Source organism: Gymnoscopelus braueri (genome assembly GCF_963280865.1).
Source record: "Gymnoscopelus braueri genome assembly, chromosome: 6".
NCBI lineage: Eukaryota > Metazoa > Chordata > Actinopteri > Myctophiformes > Myctophidae > Gymnoscopelus > Gymnoscopelus braueri.
Window position 1 is genome coordinate 35,895,012 of NC_137607.1, and position 19,203 is coordinate 35,914,214.

The 19,203-nt window shown below is 45.3% G+C and overlaps 1 protein-coding gene across 2 annotated transcripts in view; it reads right to left on the minus strand.

Annotated features, from left to right (window-relative positions):
- The window catches only part of pdgfra (platelet-derived growth factor receptor, alpha polypeptide), a 29,291-nt gene extending 11,849 nt beyond the window's left edge, over window positions 1–17,442 (minus strand). For both annotated transcript variants that reach the window (XM_080430268.1, XM_080430267.1), the window contains exons 1-18: window positions 17,287–17,442; window positions 13,860–13,938; window positions 12,858–13,127; window positions 11,468–11,734; window positions 10,115–10,245; window positions 7,475–7,637; window positions 6,891–7,083; window positions 6,334–6,449; window positions 5,592–5,888; window positions 5,029–5,295; window positions 4,424–4,551; window positions 3,828–3,996; window positions 3,342–3,531; window positions 2,800–2,915; window positions 2,507–2,633; window positions 1,866–2,062; window positions 359–453; window positions 53–185 (exon numbers count right to left, since the gene is read on the minus strand). In XM_080430268.1, the coding sequence (XP_080286394.1) occupies window positions 53–185; window positions 359–453; window positions 1,866–2,062; window positions 2,507–2,633; window positions 2,800–2,915; window positions 3,342–3,531; window positions 3,828–3,996; window positions 4,424–4,551; window positions 5,029–5,295; window positions 5,592–5,888; window positions 6,334–6,449; window positions 6,891–7,083; window positions 7,475–7,637; window positions 10,115–10,245; window positions 11,468–11,734; window positions 12,858–13,127; window positions 13,860–13,917 (2,917 nt within the window). In that variant the 5' untranslated portion in view covers window positions 13,918–13,938; window positions 17,287–17,442. The remainder of the gene's footprint in view (window positions 1–52; window positions 186–358; window positions 454–1,865; window positions 2,063–2,506; window positions 2,634–2,799; window positions 2,916–3,341; window positions 3,532–3,827; window positions 3,997–4,423; window positions 4,552–5,028; window positions 5,296–5,591; window positions 5,889–6,333; window positions 6,450–6,890; window positions 7,084–7,474; window positions 7,638–10,114; window positions 10,246–11,467; window positions 11,735–12,857; window positions 13,128–13,859; window positions 13,939–17,286) is intronic.
- Between the last annotated feature and the right edge of the window lie 1,761 nt (window positions 17,443–19,203).

A 19,203-nucleotide genomic window follows, 5' to 3' on the forward strand; every position in this document is an offset into this window, starting at 1 on the left:
ACGCGGCCGCCGGTACAAGACCACAGCACTTCACACTGTCACCCCAGCTCACCGAGCACGAGTCTCTCGCGGGGGAACTCCCATCGGGAGTCGTAGGGCAGCTGCATGGGGTCCACGTAGATGTACTCATGGCCGTCGGGGCTCACAGACTCGATCACCCTCCAGCGGATCTCGTAGCGGGGTTTCTGTAGGATGGAGCACATGTAGACAAGAGCCAGTCCGTTAACATGCGAGAAGAAGGTGACAAAAGTGAATGCAGCGAATCAGCCCAGTCAAGTGCGTGCAGACTGCAGGCCCGCCAGTGAGTGGGAGCGAATGAGTGAGTGAGGAGATGAGATGAACGATGCAGGTACAGTACCTGCTTCCAGATGATGACCAGGACAATGAGTGAGATGATGACGAACACCAGAAGAACCAGGACTGCAGCAGCTACAGTGAGCTGTGAGTGAGGGCCTGTTAAACATACATACAAACGCATGCACACACACACACACACACACGCACACACACGCACGCACACACGCACACACATATGCACACACATACACACACGTTGCAACTATTATCTTCTTAGGAATTATTCGATCAATTACTTGAGATTGAGAAGTGTGTTTTTTTATATATAAAAAAATATATATATCGACAAATTGATGAATCATTTAAGCATTATTTTATACTATGTTGCACAATGGTGTCATGCGAAAATAGTGAAACTGAAAACTGAAAATAGCCGATCTATCGTACATGCTCACAACGCTTCGCTTAGCATCACGACACGTTGTGAGCTTGTATATCGGTACGTCTTTGAAATTCATTTTGAAAATGTCACCTATAATGACTAAAATAGGGATCAATTATTCAATGATCGATATTTTTTTTATAATCGATTACATCGATTTGTTTGATTAACTGTTGCAATCCCTACGTCACACACATGCTGGAGGAGTACGTTGAGTTTGATCATGTGATGATGAAATGAGTAAATGCGTCTATGTGAGCTTGAGCCCTTTCACAGCGTTGCATGCGGGGGGGTTTCCTGACAGCAAAGGTGTCCTCCTTATTAACAAGCCCAAAACGTGGGCTGCAGATGTGAAAAATAAAGCAGGTTTGAAAAAAAGGTTGCCAAATGGCCCTGGAAGTATCTTGAATTTCAGAATAAGAATCCTCCCCCAAGCAGAGGCTTGAGATCAGCTGTCTCACTGCTAACACTGTGGCATTCTGACAGCTGCTATGGCTCTCCCTGCTAGTAACGGTCCCTAACAACTTCACACAACTACCACTGGCAGAATGAGAAGCCAATTAGGAGGAAACACGACAGCAGCAAATGACACTATGACATCTGAACCGTGTGTGTGTGTGTGTGTGTGTGTGTGTGTGTGTGTGTGTGTGTGTGTGTGTGTGTGTGTGTGTGTGTGTGTGTGTGTGTGTGTGTGTGTGTGTGTGTGTGTGTGTGTGTGTCTGTCTGTCTGTCTGTCTGTGTGTTGGGGGACGTGTTCATTTTCCAGGTGTCCCCCTACCACTCCTCTCTCCTTCTATCCCCTCTTGTCACCTTTGTTGATAGATGCTATAGTTGACTTTTTCCTTTTTTTGTTTTGTTTTATAGCACTTTTGTTACAACATAGTTGTTTTTAAATGTGCTCTATGAATAAAGTGGATTTGATTTGATTGGATTATACCATGTAGATTTATGTTGGTTTAGATTTAGATTTGTTTTGCTTGATAAAACAAATCTAATCTTTGATGTTTCTTTGAAGCACTACAAAATACTCTGGATAAGAGTGTCTGCGAAATGCCTAAATTTAAATGAAGTTAAATCAAATTCAATTATATTGATTAGCAAATTGAGTAGGTGTGCACGCACTTACCGCTAGAGACCAGCTTGACCTCCCGGCTGACGACCGCCATCTCATTCCTGGCCAGGCAGCGCACAGCCAGCGTGTTCTCCAGGTGTCCGAACATGACCTGGCTCTCCAGGTGGTTGTCCTCGTCGATGTGGGAGTCAACCGTGATGTCGGTGGAATTGGTCAGCAGGGGCACCCACTGGGACGAGTCGTTGGCACAGCTGGACGGTGCGAACGAAAGAGAGAGAAATCACAACGTGGAAAGTGTTGCATGGTTTAATGCAGCTCTAATCTCTCAAGGCAGATTCTGCTAACAGCATGTAGTGTTGTGTAGTGTTGGGGAGGAGGGAAAACCGAGTTTCTGTTTCTACACAAAAAAGGAGGTGGTGCCCCCAGAGGCAAAAACAAATGAGAAAAAAACATATTTTCTTCCCAGATTGATGCAGTTCAATCACAGAGCAGTGCGGCATTCCGTAACTGCGCAGTGCATATGGGATGAGCCCCTTAAATGTGACTCTGATACTTAGTTGCGCGCCGGTGTCATGCTGCAGAAGTAGCCGATTTACAAGCTCACAACGCGTCTATTTTGCGTGCAATTAAGTATAAATCAAGCCTTAATAAAGCACAGGGGGAGACAGAGGCCTGACAAGACTGAAAGAACTTACTGTTTGATGTTCTTGCAGATGAACCATTCCACCTCGGGGGTGGGCTGCCCTCCAGCGACGCACACCACAGACTGGCCTGTGGCGGAGCCGTGGTGGAGATCCATCAGGTCCACGATGACTGCAGGCACTGCGGAACCCAGACGGACAGGGAGCAGGCGGCATAACAGAGTGAAAGATTGAGGGAGAGGGAGAGTGAAAGATAGTGGGAGAAAGGGAGAGAGGGTCAGGGGTCGTATCCAGAGAGATAAAGGGACAGCTTTAATGTAGGGGCTCGGAGCATTCTTCTGACTCACCTTTGACCTGGAGGGTGAAGCTGTGACTGCGGCTCTGGTTGCCGTTCTCCACCAGCATTGTGTAGTTCCCGCTGTCCTCCTCTTTGGCCCTGATGAGAGTCAGAACGCTCTGGTACCTACAAGAAACCAAGACCAGCAAGAAACAAATACACAGTGTCACAATAGCTACAGGATCCTATCACAGTGAAATCCATGATAATTTAACTCTAAAGCAGTGGTTCTCAAACTCAAGGACCCACAAATTAATTAATGTAATATGAACACCATCTGAAAATATTTTGTGCCAGGCAGGGACTCCCATGCAAGATTTCCGTTGTTAAAATGTTGAAATATTTAGATTTTTTTAAACTAAAGTCATATCGCGAGGCGTTGTGGTTAAACTGATTTTGACCCCCTGCTCTAAAGGTGTAAAAATTGACCCGTAAGGGTTGCTCGGTAATTACAGGGCCCTGGCAGTTTGGCCTGGAAGGATGGGAATGCTGCGGGCAGCTTGTCATTAGTGGCGTTTGAGGTACAAGTTTAAGTTCAAACAGCCCCTTCACCTGGTCTCGCTGAGCTGCCGGAGGCTGGTGGAGATCTCCGCCGTCACGTCGTCGAGCGGGCGGCCGTCTTTGAGCCAGGAGACGCGGGTGCTGGGGAAGGACTCGATATTGGATCGGAACTCCTTCGACTCATCCAGGTCCGCCGACTCCAGGGCCGCGAACTCGGGCCACAGGGACACAAACGGGCTCTCTGTTTGAGAGAGAGAGAGAGAGAGAGGGAGAAAGACATTAGCGGAATATGTTTGTGCAGTCTGCATCATCCTCAACTCAACCTTTATTTCATGAACAGAATACATATTTTATTTTACGAATAAATCTATGAAAAAAGCACAATGTTTCTATGCACCGTAAAGCTGCACTGTCTATCTATTCCCCTCTCGTCACAGTATGATATTGACATTATGCCGCACACTGTTTACTGAAAGCCTGGGTTGTACTTAGTTGCGCACGGCACTGGAAATAGACGATCTACAAGATCTCTTGTACCGTAGACGGTGACAGCAAGCTCCTTGGTCTGTCTCTCGTTGCTGATGATGTCGGTGATGGAGCAGGCGTAGATGCCGCTGTCTTTGGATGAGGCCTGAGGGATGGTCAGGGTGTACTGGATCTCCTGGTCTTTCTTGTTCTCACGCACTGTCTTGAGGCCACGGTCAGCCTGCAATAGACACAAGCCATCATGTACTTCCTTCGTATTGTCTCTTACAAAGCCTTGTCATTTCTTTGCCTCTTGGCCAGCTCGCATTTAAAAACTTTGGTCTCAAAGTGATTTTACCGGTCAAATAAAGGTTATATAATAAAGACAGAGGGGAGGCTGAGAATTTATCAGAAACCGTCCATTCGAAGCACTGAAATTTAACACAATGCATGCATGTATGTGCATCTTGCAGTCTGAGGAGAGTAGAACGTGTGTGTGTGTGTGTGTGTGTGTGTGTGTGTGTGTGTGTGTGTGTGTGTGTGTGTGTGTGTGTGTGTGTGTGTGTGTGTGTGTGTGTGTGTGTGTGTGTGTGTGTGTGTGTGTGTGTGTGTGTGTGTGTGTGTGACGTGCGTGCGTGCGTGCGTGCGTGGGGGGGTGTGTGTCTCACCTGTTTGCCTGGGTATTTCCAGTGGTCTTCCAGTATCTCGGCGCCCCGGGCCACACAGCTGACTGTGATGGTCTGTCCCACCAGCAGAGCGGTCCGCTGAGCTTTGAGCTCCACACGCAGCTCAGAGCCTGACACGCAAAAAGGCACAAAGAGGCGACGTAAAAATTAACATCCGTCAACATGACCACTGAGGAGCATTCTATGGGACACATTTGGTTGGTTAGAAAGCCACCTCAGATGTGATGTAATTGGTTCACAGTAAATTCAGGGGTGTTGGTTTAACTCTGAAGGTCATTGCACATCGGGAGTGTTTATTTTGTGTGATTAATTTGCATTACTTCAAACTGGTGCTTGTGTCATGAGTACGTCCACACAGAAGTGAGTGGACGTACTCATGAGAAGTGCAAATAAAAGCATCAACCTGTATAAACGAGAAATCACCAAATTAATAGTTTTATGTGAAATATTCGCTGATGCGTTTTCGGATCTTATTATTCATCATGCTTCCAGTGTGTAAGGACTGGAGTGGACCTTTAGTCTCAAAACATGAGAATGCATGTGTACACAAACTTTGCATACATGCAAATACACACACACACACACACCTGCCCAGCCATGGACGATGTACTCCTCGCTGTGGTGCTCCTCTCCGTTGACGAAGGCCTTGCAAACGTAGGTCCCAGCGGTGAACATCCCCACCGCACCTATCTTGCTGTCGTAGACGCTCGGCACGGGCTGCTGGGTGTCCACGTTCACCAGGCTCACGTTGGCGCTGGGGTCAGACACTCGACACGGGATCTCCATCTCCTCGTGGTTGGACAGCACGTGGTTGCCAAAGGGCACCATCGACAGCACGAAAGGAAACTCTGGATCTGGGTTGAAGTCAAACGTTTATTTTACTTGATCATTCAAACGTTGGTATTATTTTTATTTCCTTTCAATCTCTAAACGTAGTTACGTTAGTTTTCAGAGTTTTTAAAAGAGACAGACCCGAAGACCTAGAAACCAAAAACTTGGTAACTCTGAGAGTGTTCAAATGGAACTAAATGGACCCTTTGGTTCCATTTGTACACTTTCAGAGTAAGATATGCACTGAGGATGTTACAGTGTAGATTGGTATAACTCCCACAGGTAAAAATCACATCAAACACAGGGTCCTTGAAATTACCTGGCACATAGACGTAGATGCTGGATTCCTCCGTCTCGCCGGTGGCGTTGCCGCTGTAGGAGCAGGTGTAGAAGCCGGTGTGCGCGGCCGTGGCGTTCTCCACCGTGACGGTGGTGACGAACAGGCCGCTGTTGTCCTCCTGGGTCTGCGCCGCCAGGTAGACCGGTGTGTCCCAGGCCAGCTCCGCCTCGCCGCGACAGGTCAGTGTGAAGTCGGTGTGAAGGGCCACCACCATCTCCTCCTTCTGGGGCAACAGCAGCGGGGCCGCGGACGGATGGAACAGTATCGCGCCCGTCGCTTGAGGAATCAACACAGTCGTCACGGGTCAGTCACAGATCCGAATGCATCTGGCAAGACATCTGCACTAACCTCACATCACCAGGCTCTCCACACTGCGGAAAGCCTGGTTTTAATTCTGAATTAACCAGTGTGATCCGGTCTCAAACCCGCCTACTCTAGAGCCCGCCTACTGATATCCGTACCCGTTGTGTGCCGCAATGTTATTGTTCCTCCCACATGAATACTGACTCGAGTAAGCTATGTCTCTACGAGTTAGAATCAAAAATGGAATTACCAAACAAAGTATACCAAGAGTTACTCGTAAAAAGGGAGCACAGACCTTATCCGTAGCCACTGATTCTCTCTAAAACTGCAAAACAAGTTGATCCCAGTCTACATCACTAGATCAGCTAGAATCATAAATGAAGGACAGGTTCTGAAGATGTGGTGACGTTCCTCTCACCTTTCACTTTGAGGGTGAAGGAGAACTGGGCCGTGTGTGATCCACTGAGCGCCGTGATGGTGTAATTCCCGCTGTCTTTCTCAAGGGGCTGACGGAACGTCAGAATGCTTTGATACCTGCGAGAACACAACAGATAAACACGGCAATCAATTTGAGGATTCTGGATTTTTTACGAGTCTAGCCGCCTATAAGAGGGTCTGTCTGTCTGTCTGTCTGTCTGTCTGTCTGGCTGTCTGTATGTGCGTCTGTCTTGAGTGTCTGGAGCTAATCTCGCAAACCGCTGGACAAAATCAGCGCCAAACCTCTTGTGCACCCTGCCAGTAGGCCACAGACGTACCTCCACGCATTTTCTTTTAGCCACTTAAGCCTTGTGCATAATTCCTTGTATGGTTAATGGCAAAACTAGCTGATGTACAAGATACGATATGACGCATTGGGAGCTTATAGATCTGCTATTTTCGCAATTTTTTTTACAGAACAGAACTCTCAGACGGAGGAAACTAAAACTGAACACATCTTTTGTCACTACACGGATACGCTCAAAACGCCACCCTCACCGGTTCCCCTCCAGGTGGCTGGTTTTGGAGAACAGATAGTAGCTCTCAGACATGGCGGCGGCGTCCTTGAGCCAGGCCACTTTGGGGGCGGGGTAGGCGTCGATGAGGATGGTGAACTCCGTCTCCTCCAGCAGGCTGACGAACTCCACCGCCCCGATCCCACTGTGGTCCATCGTAGCGAAGGAGCTTTCCTCTGATGGAGGGAGAGGTAGGGACGAGCCAAGAAAGGGGGGGGGGGGGGGTAGAGAAAGAAATTTGACGGAAAAATAAGACAAAAATATGAGAGAGACAGAGGGGTTGGAGAAATGAAAGTCTGGCAGACATCTGCGGAAGCCATCCCATAAAACACGGTAGATGATGATCATAGCAGAGGTGTAACTTCACTTTAGGATGGTCAAACTCGCACGCCCTTGTCAGCACTTGACGTACGCACAGGAAATCACAACCAATTTACCTGACCGATGGGAAAGCAATCAAAGTGGATTTGGCGACTTCTTAGACTATAGGGAGTGCGAGCGTTCGGTCAAACCATTACAAAGCTGCTGAAAGTTGTGACCTGGACCAAAACGGAAGGGGAAACGTACCGAAGACGGCGACGGCCACGCTGCTGGCTCGGACCTCGCCGCTGAAGTCGTTGGTGACGGAGCACTCGTAGATCCCGCTGTCCTGGACGGTGGCTTCCTGGATGGCGAGGGTGTAGAGGACCCGATCGGGAAAGGTCTGCTTCATCTGAACAGCGTCCACAGCCTGGAAGAATACATGGACATCATACATGTATAAGGTTAAGGGCCTCATATACTTTGGTGTGCAAGGTGTTGTGCACCGAAAATAAAAAGCTGTACAAAAAGAAATAAAAATCTACAAGCTCACAACACGTTGCACTGCGATGCGTTGTTGTGAGCTTGTAGATTGGCTATGTTCGGTGTGCGAAACCACCACACAACTGATGGCCCTTATTGTGTGATTAATTCCCCCGAAAATATATTTTTTCTAAGTGTTTGCATCATGAGTACATCCACAAATTCTCAAAGAAAGGTTGATTTTCACCACAAATAAACGCATCAACCTGAATGAATCAGGCATCATCACCTGTATGAATACTTTGATGTGAAATATTCGCAGTAGCATTTTCGGATTGTTTATTGTTCACGCTCCCGGCGTGTAAAGACCTTTAGTAAATCACTCTACCGGTATAGCTTTTCTTTTTAAGCCACTGGATTTGGACAGACTCATACGTGCTGACAGAAGAACGATGGCTTTCTGTATCCTGAATCTTGTTTTTCTTTGTATTCTTTTTTTTTGGGGGGGGGGGGGGTTCTCCCTCTCACTGTGCTTTTCCTTTTCCTTTGCAGGTATCAGCCTGGGTTCCATTTTTCAGAGTGAGAGCTGATGGGTAAAACACTCACGGGCCCACAGGAGATAAATCAGGATCGCAGGGCCTTTTAAAAGCCTGTAATTGCAACTGAGACCAAAGCCGGGAGTCCTGACTGTCTCTGGAAAACGGCTTAGAGGAATCCCATGCACTAAAACAGACGGTTTTGTCAAAATGTGCTGCAGGGATTATGGACACACAGGCGCGCACGCGCGCGCACATACACACACACACACACACACACACACACACACACACACACACACACACACACACACACACACACACACACACACACACTCACTAAATGGAGGACATTTTTAAATGATTCTTATACCCTAGAATACATGCAGCGTGCACACTTAATGCATAAAATGTTTCACTGGGATCATGGGGTCATGTGGAAGTGGGGCGTATATCTGCTCTACACGTCCCAGGGTCAGAGCGGTCAAAGGATTTACTATCCTCCCTTCCTTTTGAACTGACTCCTTCCTACAAGCCGTTTGTCCTAAACTTCTACAAACAACTTTCTCACCAGTCGCTTTACCAGCCAGACAGGTGCTTCACGCTGTGGCTCGGCCATAGCAATGAACCATGTGGCTGCAGGCCTTACTGGAAAGATTCAGATTCATGCATTTACAGTATGTTCAGATTTGGATTCATGCGTTCACGTTCATGCATTCAGATTCAGATTCATGCATTCAGATTCAGATTCATGCATTCAGATTCTTGGGTTCAGATTGAGATTTGGATTCATGCATTTAGATTGACATTTGGATTCATGTGTCGAGATTCATGCACCCAGGTTGAGATTCTGGTTACAGTAAAGGTTCAGAGTCATGCATTCAGATAGAGATTTTGATCCATACATTCAGGTTGATCTTTGGATTAATGCGTTGAGATCCATGCATTCAGACTGAGATTTAGATTAACGTGTCCAGATTCAGACGTGTGCGTTCATCCCTGTCTTTCCTTCCTTACTGTACTTTTTTCCCTTTCTTTTTATTACTGTCCTCTGAGCTCTATTACGTTTCTCCCCTACGAAGTCGCAGTCCAACATAATTATTCACCGAAATTAATTCTCAGCGCTGCTGGGCAGGAACAGAACATGGAGGGACACCAAGTCAATGAAGAGGAGGAAATACAGTGAGAGAGACCACAGCCAAGAAAAAGAGTAATAAAACACTAGAACTCATGGAGACGTTAGCAACGCAGCCGGCGGCTCAGAGAGCAGACAAGATAAAGGGTAATAAAAGACCAGACCACTCTCAACATGGGGTCTGGGGACCCCCCAGTTGTCCTTGAGGGGAGTTCCAGGGGGGTCCCTAGCTAAATGATTGATAGTTAGGAACCAAATGGACCCTTGGGGCTCTGTACACTCTCTGGGTTAAAAGTAACGTTGAGGATTTTACAGTATTGGTTGGGGTCCGGAGATAGAGAGACAGACAGACAGACAGACAGACAGACAGACAGACAGACAGACAGACAGACAGACAGACAGACAGACAGACAGACAGACAGACAGACAGACAGACAGACAGACAGACAGACAGACAGACAGACAGACAGACACCTCTAATGGTTCTATATAGCACCATTTGACATGGCTGCTATATACCTCGCTATATAGCACCAAAGGTAATGTCAAACAACAACTTTTAGTGCTTTTAGCACCATTCATGTTTAGTGGGAAGGGAGAGAGAGAGAGAGAGAGAGAGAGAGAGAGAGAGAGAGAGAGAGAGAGAGAGAGAGAGAGAGACACACACACACACACACACACACACACACACACACACACACACACACACACACACACACACACACAGGAAGACAGACAGAGATGAAAACTTGCCTGTTTTCTGGGGTGGAGCCACTGCTGGTGAAAGGCCATTCCGGTGGGGGCCACACAGGTGATGTTGAAGGGCTGTCCCACCCTCACTGCCTCCTCGCTGGCTCTCACCTCCACACGGAAGTCCTCTGACACTGCACAGACCACCAGGGAGGGACAAGATATGAGCACCGTCATCTCACCCATCCAGGCTACGGTGACGACGTGATAACCATGAGATCATGTGTTTCTCATGCCATCGTGACAGCTCGCTTGTGTGTGTGTGTGTGTGTGTGTGTGTGTGTGTGTGTGTGTGTGTGTGTGTGTGTGTGTGTGTGTGTGTGTGTGTGTGTGTGTGTGTGTGTGTGTGTGTGTGTGTGTGTGTGTGTGTGTGTGTGTGTGTGTGTGTGTGTGTGTGTCTAGTTGGTGACAACAGGACACACACACACAGTGACAACAGGAGTGTGAAGTCATCTCCCCCAGTGCTAATGACATCATGACATCATGATGGTTGTCACACGGTGAGATCACCCTCTCTCTCTCAGCTCTCTGACTGGTAAACACGCTTGGAGAGTGTTAACAGCTGCGCACAATAATGTTCCCCATCTTGTCCTGTTCCCATCACTTTTACTGCTGCTTGAAAGGAACAATTACGCAATAGTCGTTTCCCAGTGTTCAGAATACATGATGGTTTAACTTGTTTGCTTTTTTTGTGGCTCAGTCTTTTTAATTTAATGATTATTAATAAAGACATACAAGCCTACAGTAAAATGTCAGAGTTGCACTCCGTTGGGAAATTATATTTGCATAAGTTACCTAAACTTTTGCAGCATGGCCAAACAGTCTGGAGTTGTTGCTTTTTCTGTCAAATGCATTTATGACTAAATCTGGGAATGTATAATTTCGCACATATGCTTTTCATGGCATGACATGAAAGTTAAGTTATTTTCATATCGTCTAATTTAGGCAGCTGGAAACCGTATGTTTTGTGTCCCTCGTGGGAGACCAAACATCTACCACTCATTCAAGAGCCAATACCCACTAATGAGATTCGGGCAGTACTTCTTGTCAACCAGCAGGTTTCCTACTGTACCATTTTCAGAGAGTTGATGTAGAGGGAAAAAGAGCAGACCAAGTACAGAGCCAACGGTCAAGTTGACTAAATATTGAGGGTTTAAAGGTTAACTATCTGAAAATAGACATTAGCATGAATCCAGCTATCTATGGAATCTATGAAAAAAGTTTAATCTGCAACACAATTTTATACAATGTATAGTGGGGGTCCCTGCTTCATCTCTCTCTCCGCTAGGGGGTCCTTGGCCTGAAAAACATTGAAGACCCCAGGTCTAAGCTCTAGGGTGCTCATGGCCTTCTTACCTTTGTCGCCGTCGTCCACAGTGTAGACGTCGCTCCCGACCGTTCGGCCGTTGACGGTGGTCTCACACTGGTACTGTCCGGAGGACAGGCTGCTGATGAAGCCCATCTTGTTGTCGTACGGCGCAGGGATCTCCTCGCCGCTGGGGACGCTCTTCAGCAGGACGTGAGACCGTGGGTCCGACACGCGGCAGGGGATGATGGTTCCTCCGGTGAACACCGGAACCACCAGGTTTTCGGGCTCCTCTGGAACGAACGGAACTTGGGGGTCTGTGCACACACAAAAACATGGCAGTTCTTCAGCGATCCTTCTGGCTGGGTTGTACAAATACAACACGGTTCTTTAGATGTTCTCTACTGCTTCTTGGGCTTAGTTTACGCTCCTGTAATGGTTCTATATAGCACCATTTGGCAAGGGTAGCACCTTTAAGATAGGTGCTATATTGTACCAAAAGAGGTTCCCCCATCTCTCTCTCTCTCTCTCTCTCTCTCTCTCTCCGTTTCTTTCTCTCTCTCTCACTAACACGCTCGCGCGCGCGCACACACACACACACACACACACACACACACACACACACACACACACACACACACACACACACACACACACACACACACTTGTAGTGCTGTTTAGAACATTTTTGTGTAGTGTTTAGGTGCAAAAGGACAAGTGACATGAATCACATCCACACAGTAAAATCCTCAGTGTAAGACCAACTCTGAGAGTGCAGCCTACAAATGAGATCAAATGGAACCCACTTCCATTTGGTTCCATTCGTAGTTAAATTAACAGATTTGCACTTTTTAAACATATCTACACTCATAGAAAAAAGAATAGGCTACTTTTAGGTAGTGTAAGTGATATTTTTGGTTAAAACGAGTTTTTTGTGAAAAGGTTAAAGCACTATATTCTGACAGTAATCGTTGCTAGATTGTTTGTCCTGTAATGGGTCGGTCTTCTCGCCTCTCCATCCCTTTAGTAAACATATTACATTTTCAGGTGGGTTGCCAATTTAATCCAATCAGGAGAGAGACCCCATTTCGGCTTCAATTCTATAGTTTCAAATTTGTCTGCTCGCTTCTTTGAGCCATCACTTTCACTTGTTTATCCTGTATCCTGCATGCATTCTCCCTCCTGAGAATGCACCTGAAAATACATTTTCTGTTTACTTAAGTGCTGGAGCGACAGGGACCCTTGTTACTGAACATACACATATAGCAGCTATAGCAGTGCTATTTAACAATTATTTTCACAAAATAAAATCACTTGGGCTACTGCAGCAGCCAGCAGAGTTGACGTAACTCACTTCACTGTTAGGCCTATTCGATTATGAATATAAAACAATTAGTGACAATGGCGTTAATTGGTGCTTCTTCACATTCTTTTTTTTACCTGGGACAAAGACGTAGATTTCAGCCTCATTGTCATCCTCATCTTCTGCATCATATCTGCAGCTATAGTACCCAGTGTGGGCCGCCGATGCGTTGTAGATGAACAGGGTGGAGGTGTAGTACCCGGGTAAGACGAACGTGTCTAGGGGCAGGGGCTCGACCCACAGCACGTTCCTCTTGCCCGTACAGCTGATGTTGAACACGGACAGACGCTGGAGGACGAACTCCTCTTCATTCGATATGATGGTCGGCGGTAACAGTCCGGATGAGGCTGGAAGAAAGGCAGTGGTGTAAAGTAAGCAAGTACATTTACTCAAGTACAGTACTTAAGTACAGTTTTGAGGTATGTTTTACTTTACTCGAGTATTTCCAGTTCTCAGTACTTTTACTTCTACTCCACTACATCTCAGAGTCAAATATTATTGTACTTTTACTCCACTACAATTATTTGAAAACTTTAGTTACTAGTTACTTGGTAGATTTGGATTAATATTACTATATGTTTAGTAATATTAATCCAAATCTACATCACCCACTTCAACCCTATATACATCTCGGCCATTTGAAAATAAGTATTTTCAAAAGATTTTTATACATTTGAAAACTTGAAATGGGACATTCTGCATAATGAGTACTTTCTACTTTGGGTACTTTAAGTACATTTTGATACCATTACTTTTGTACAGATTATTTCTACATTGCAGTATTGATACTTATACTATATCTACCACTGTGCAGTCCTATATATTTTGGCCACAAACCCGTATTTGAAAACATATTGGGCCAGGGACCATTCCACAAGATTTGAGATTTACATTTTCATTTATTTTTAATAGCATATTTATTTAGAATAGCCGAAGAAAAGAGGTCTTCGTTTACTGCAGCATTTTGCAGGGGGGCCCCTGGAACCCCATCAAGGACCCCTGGGGGTTCCCGGACCCCACTTTGAGAACCAGAGTGGATTAAAGGTTAGTCAATAAACGAAAGAAAAGTACATTCTTACCTGATAAGATCCCCAGCAGGACAACAGCAAAGAGGAGATAGCTCTTCGTATCATCCATGGCCGTGGACCGTGTTCTTCCCTAAAGAGAAAAGAAGTGTGTCGTTTTAAAACGGCTCTAATGGACATCTAATTTACTCTAAAGGCAAACGATACCTTGTCGCAACACATTCAATAGATCTAGATAATAATTGCTCTCTGGTCAATAAATCCATGACTTGTAGACTTCATCTTCGTCTGGCTCGCTCAAATCATCATGGCTGTGCGTTTAGTTTGGAGCTGGTGGAGACGCTGTGGCTTTGCTTTGCTCTCTGGGGACATTGGCTTCTGGGCTAAAGTTATGTCAGTGTTTCTCAACCTATGGGTCGGGGCCCCCAGGGGGTCCCCACATGATTTGGGGGGGGGGGGGTCATCTGGGGGTCCCCCAGATGACAGTGAAATGACAATTTATGGACTTTTAAGACATTTTTTTTATCAAAAAGAATAAGAAAATAAAAAATGCCATTATTGCATCAGAAGTAATCAACAAACTAAAACTGGTCAAACATTGGCCAAATAGTCAAATAATATAAGAAAGAGGCAAACATTGAGAATATAGCCGATCTATAAGCTCACAACCCCACAATATTTATCTGTGGAACAAGTCACACTAAATGCAATTACTAAATGTAAAGCAATTCCAAGTGCTTGTTGTCAGGGTGGGGGTCCCCAGTTCATATACTATTCTTTTGGGGGGTCCCTGCCTGAAAAGGTTGAGAACCACTGACATTATGATGTGCGCACCAAGTCCTGCTCCAGATGCGCTCCAGCGCAATGTAAGCGCCGCCACTAGAGGGCGACATAGTCCACATGTTGAGTGACTCGGACAGTCCTGGGATAGTGGGATTACATCTCCCTTCACTGCTGCTTTCTCCAACGCCTCTCCAAAACGAAACGAAATGAAAATAATCATCCTTTTTGTCTTTTAAAGTTTTAATAAACACCGTCTCTAATTCACACGCTAAGTGAGGGACTACAATGTGATTAGACCAATTGGAAATGGTCATTGTTTGGCATTCAGGGCTAAATAGGAAAGTGAAATATTCGCTAAATGCGTGCCAGATGTTTGTGACTTAATTCTATAAACATGAGCCCGTCCTTTTAGCCAGCCGTAAAGTGAATCCTGTCTGTTGGTCACATTCCGCTGCTCTTATCTGCCTGTGATGTTCGGACTCTGCTGCTGCCTGCTGCGTGCCTGGGTTTCATCAACGGCTGAGCCGCTCGTTCCCATTAAGCAGCGCACACAGCGCACAACGCTGCAAATGCATCAATTAGTCCGATTTTGACGTCTTTAAAGGGGTAGTTCACCCCAAAAAGACTTATTTTCTATCAATTAGCCTACAAACCCCATGAAGCATTGATTCCATTGGAGAACTAAACAAATCTCCATGGATTCAATGCTCCATGGGGTTATATTTTGATAGGGAAAAAAGTCATTTTGGGGGTGAACTATCCCTTTAACATCAAACCACTCAGACCAATTGGACTCAGAAGAATAGTTAGAATAATTCCACGTATGACTTTGAAATGTCACGTTTATGGAACTTCTCTTTTGCTTCTTCTCAGGTTCATAATCCAGCGCGTAAATCGTCTCTTTTGCTGTTCAGACAGGGCCAATATGGAGATTTGAAATCTCCATTAGATAATACCCTCAAGCAGTAAATTATGGTTACAAAATTGTCTTGCTCATACAAAGATCCTTGTGGCTCCTCACTCAGTCAGACGGGCTCATCATCCGGACAGGATAATTATGCATTGGCACAACCTGGGTCTGTTCAAACGCTATAATTAAGTCGACCCACTCCACGGAACAGACTGAAAAGCATCTACACAGTCGCGTGGGAGAATCCCTTGACAAATGGCCTAATCCCATTTGACATGTTTGTGCACACGCCTTGTTTTAAAACAAGTCATTTTCAGGGAGGATTTTTGAGCTTGGATTTTCTATAGGATATTCCTGTCAGAATGAGTAGGCCTACACATCTAAGATTCAACTAAGGCATTACATTTAGAGGCATTTAGAGGCATTACATTTAGTTTGACTCGGTTCCACAGACAAATATTGTGGGAAATAGCCGATCTACAAGCTCTCTATTTTCCAGCTGCAAGGCATTGTGAGCTTGTAGATCGGCTATTTTTCCACAATTTTTGCCTCTTTCTTATATTATTTGACAATTTGGCCAATGTTTGACCAGTTTTTAGTTTGTTGATTACTTTTGATGCAGTAATGTTCTTTTTCTTTTTGAGGTATTCAAAATGTCTTAAATTGTCACTTCACTGTCATCTGTGGACCCCCCCAACATCTCGGGGGACTCCCCTGGCTATTCAACTGCAGCAGCTAGACTATAGCGTCTTGTCTACCCTGTTTTCTCTGCTCCCAGCCTCCCACAGGGTAGACAAGACGCTATAGTCTCCCACCAAAAGCCTCGACAAATGTCCCATGCAGATATCAAATGGTTCTGCTGGACAGTACAGTGGTGCACTTGAGCAACAGCTGAAATCGGGCTGTGTGTCTCAACTTACTGTCCTCTGAGATAAGTGGTTACACATGCAATCAATACCGCAACTGAGCAATTGATTATCAACGGGGGGCTATTGCAAAGAGTGAACAAATAGGGTTTGTGGAATTGCAAATATATGGGCGTCTACAGACAAAGTTTTAGCTTTGCGTATTTTTTTGCAGGAAAAAGCTTTATTATATAGCCTATGTGCGACATTTCGCACAATTGATGCGTGTCCTGAAACATTCCTCAGTGAAATGGCAGTTATAACGGAGTCCCCCAAAACAGAAGAATTCTTCTTTCCACGTTCGACTCCATAAAGCTTGCAGTCACGGGCCATTCCTATGCAGATATTCCGTTTTAATTCCACGCATTCCATCCAAGGTGCAGGGGAGAGGGAGAAAGCGATGTGAAATATAATTTCCAATGTGTTTCCCATTAAGTGGCAGGCAGCATCCCACAATGGTGCCTCAGTCTTCGAGGTGACACCTCCAGCTGTGAGGCCGAAAAACGAGCGCTTTCATCCAGTCAGCGACTCTCTCTCCCTGCCCGTCATCCGGACGTGAGGCCATATGGTGCATGGATAACACAACTCTTAACGAAAAAGTGCCAAACTATTCCTGAAGTTAAAAATAAAGAAAATAAAGAAAAAAAGTTTTGCGCAAACTTTTCCAGTTGTGGTACGGTCAAATGATTTTTGTAGCCTATGTGTATATGAAGTATTCAAATTTGCATTTCAATTGAATTGGACCTACAAAAAGGTATTCAAATGTATCTTTAAAAAAAAAACTCTAGTCTTCGTATGCAATCTATTAAAACAACAAAGTTTTAATAGCACACGCCTAATAATAGAAGGCACTCATTTTGACTCCCAATTACTTTTCAATTACCTTAGAAAATCCCTCGTATTAATTCCTTTGGAGTGAATATATCCAGAATGAAGGGGAATGGAGCATTAAGCGCTCCTTCACAGCAGTGGTAATAATCCTTCAGTTAGTGTGTGCGCCGCTCCGTCTACATCCACGACCTCCTTCACAATGCGCTGCAGCTACAGCGACCTGTAATTGATTCAATGTTACAGTCCATCCTCTTCCCCCCCCAAAAAAACTAATCATCTGGCTCAAACTAAATAACTCTCAGGAAATGACCCCCCTCCCTCTCCTAGCTGCGCTCCAACTATGGGCGTCCTTTCAAAATAAGAGTCCCCTTCTTTCAGTGAAGGGCTCGAATTTCTCTATACTGAGTTCCAGGACATTATAATGTGTCGCAGTGGTTCTCAACCTGTGGGTCGGGACCCCCAAGGGGATCTCCACATGATTTTGTGGGGGTCCCCAGATGACAGAGAAGTGACAATTTAAGGACTTTTTAATACTTAAACAAAAATGGAAAAAAAAAAAAACCATTTATGCATAAAAAGTAATAATCAACAAACGGGTTAAACATTGGCCAAATTGTCAAATAATGTAAGAAAGAGGCAAGAATTGTGAAAATAGCAGATCTACAAGCTCACAACGCCTGGCATTGTGAGCTTGTAGATCTGCTATTTTCACAATATTTAATGCCTCAACTCCTACAATTCCAAGCGCTTGTGGGGGGTCCCCAGTTCAAATATGATTATTTTGGGGGGTCGCAGCCTGAAGGTTGAGAACCACTGGTTTACGTGGTCTGTTTGTTCGAATGCAAGATCGTATTCATCTTCATTCTGAGGAAACTGAAGGTTGCACACTGGGAGAAAACTTTAAAACAATGTTTTTCTTATTATAAGGTTATTACATATGGCCACATGACACACAGGTCTCACTGCACCCATTCCTCGTTATATTGTAGTAGACTAAATAACGATGGTAAATGGCATATTTGTGAATTATCGTGATAAAGACTGGTATCTGGTAAAGACTTTAAGTTTAAAACCACACGCATACAGAGGAGTGGGGTTTAGTGCAGCTCTGCTCAGCACAGTCTCACACAAGTTGAAACATTTAAACGTGGAACTCACAGAGGGCGCTCCAACACCATTAATGTCCTGACACCCACTCCCACTCTCCTCCTCCACTCCACACCCCCCAACCCCATCTCTCTCCCTCTGGGCTCTGTCAGTGTTGCCATGTCCGCTTATTATAAGCGACTTTGGTCTTCTTTTTGCTTTTAAATATTGGTAGTTGCGGGTTGCGGTTTCTGAGGCTTGTTTCTAAAGTGTAGATGCTTATTTAGGCTTGCTTCCACATTTTTTAATTATTATTTAAACCAGTGGTTCTCAAATATTGTTTTCGTGAAAATGTTTTGTGCCAGTGTGCAGTTGTGTTGTTAGAATGTTTCAAAAATAATATTCCAAATATTCCACATTTTATTGCAAGAGTTTTTGAAAATATTTTCAGTTTAAAGTGCTCATGTGTGGCCTAAAGTTGCTTCTTTTTGGGGTTGTTTTCCTAGACCTGGTTACTTATTTCTCTCACAAAATATGGCAACGCTGCTCTTGTCTCTGTCCTCATACACTGACTTGAATCTTCCCTGTGCAAAATCAGATGTGTATGGATCATGGAACGGATCAAACTTTTCTTTTGTGCAACACACACAGGACACCAGTAACTAAGGCCCTCCCGTTTATCAGCTGCTCATCGACGCCCTCCTACCTCTGCCTTTTACCCCATCCAGCCCCTTCTTACCCCGGGGTTCTGGCTAGAATAATGGCCCATTATGAATCACCTATGTTAGCGCAGTGAGGCGGGGCATCGGCCCGGTGTCTGTGCAGTAAAGCCCCGGGGCTCAGGTCTCCCCCTCCTCTCTCTCTCTCTCTCTCTCTCTCTCTC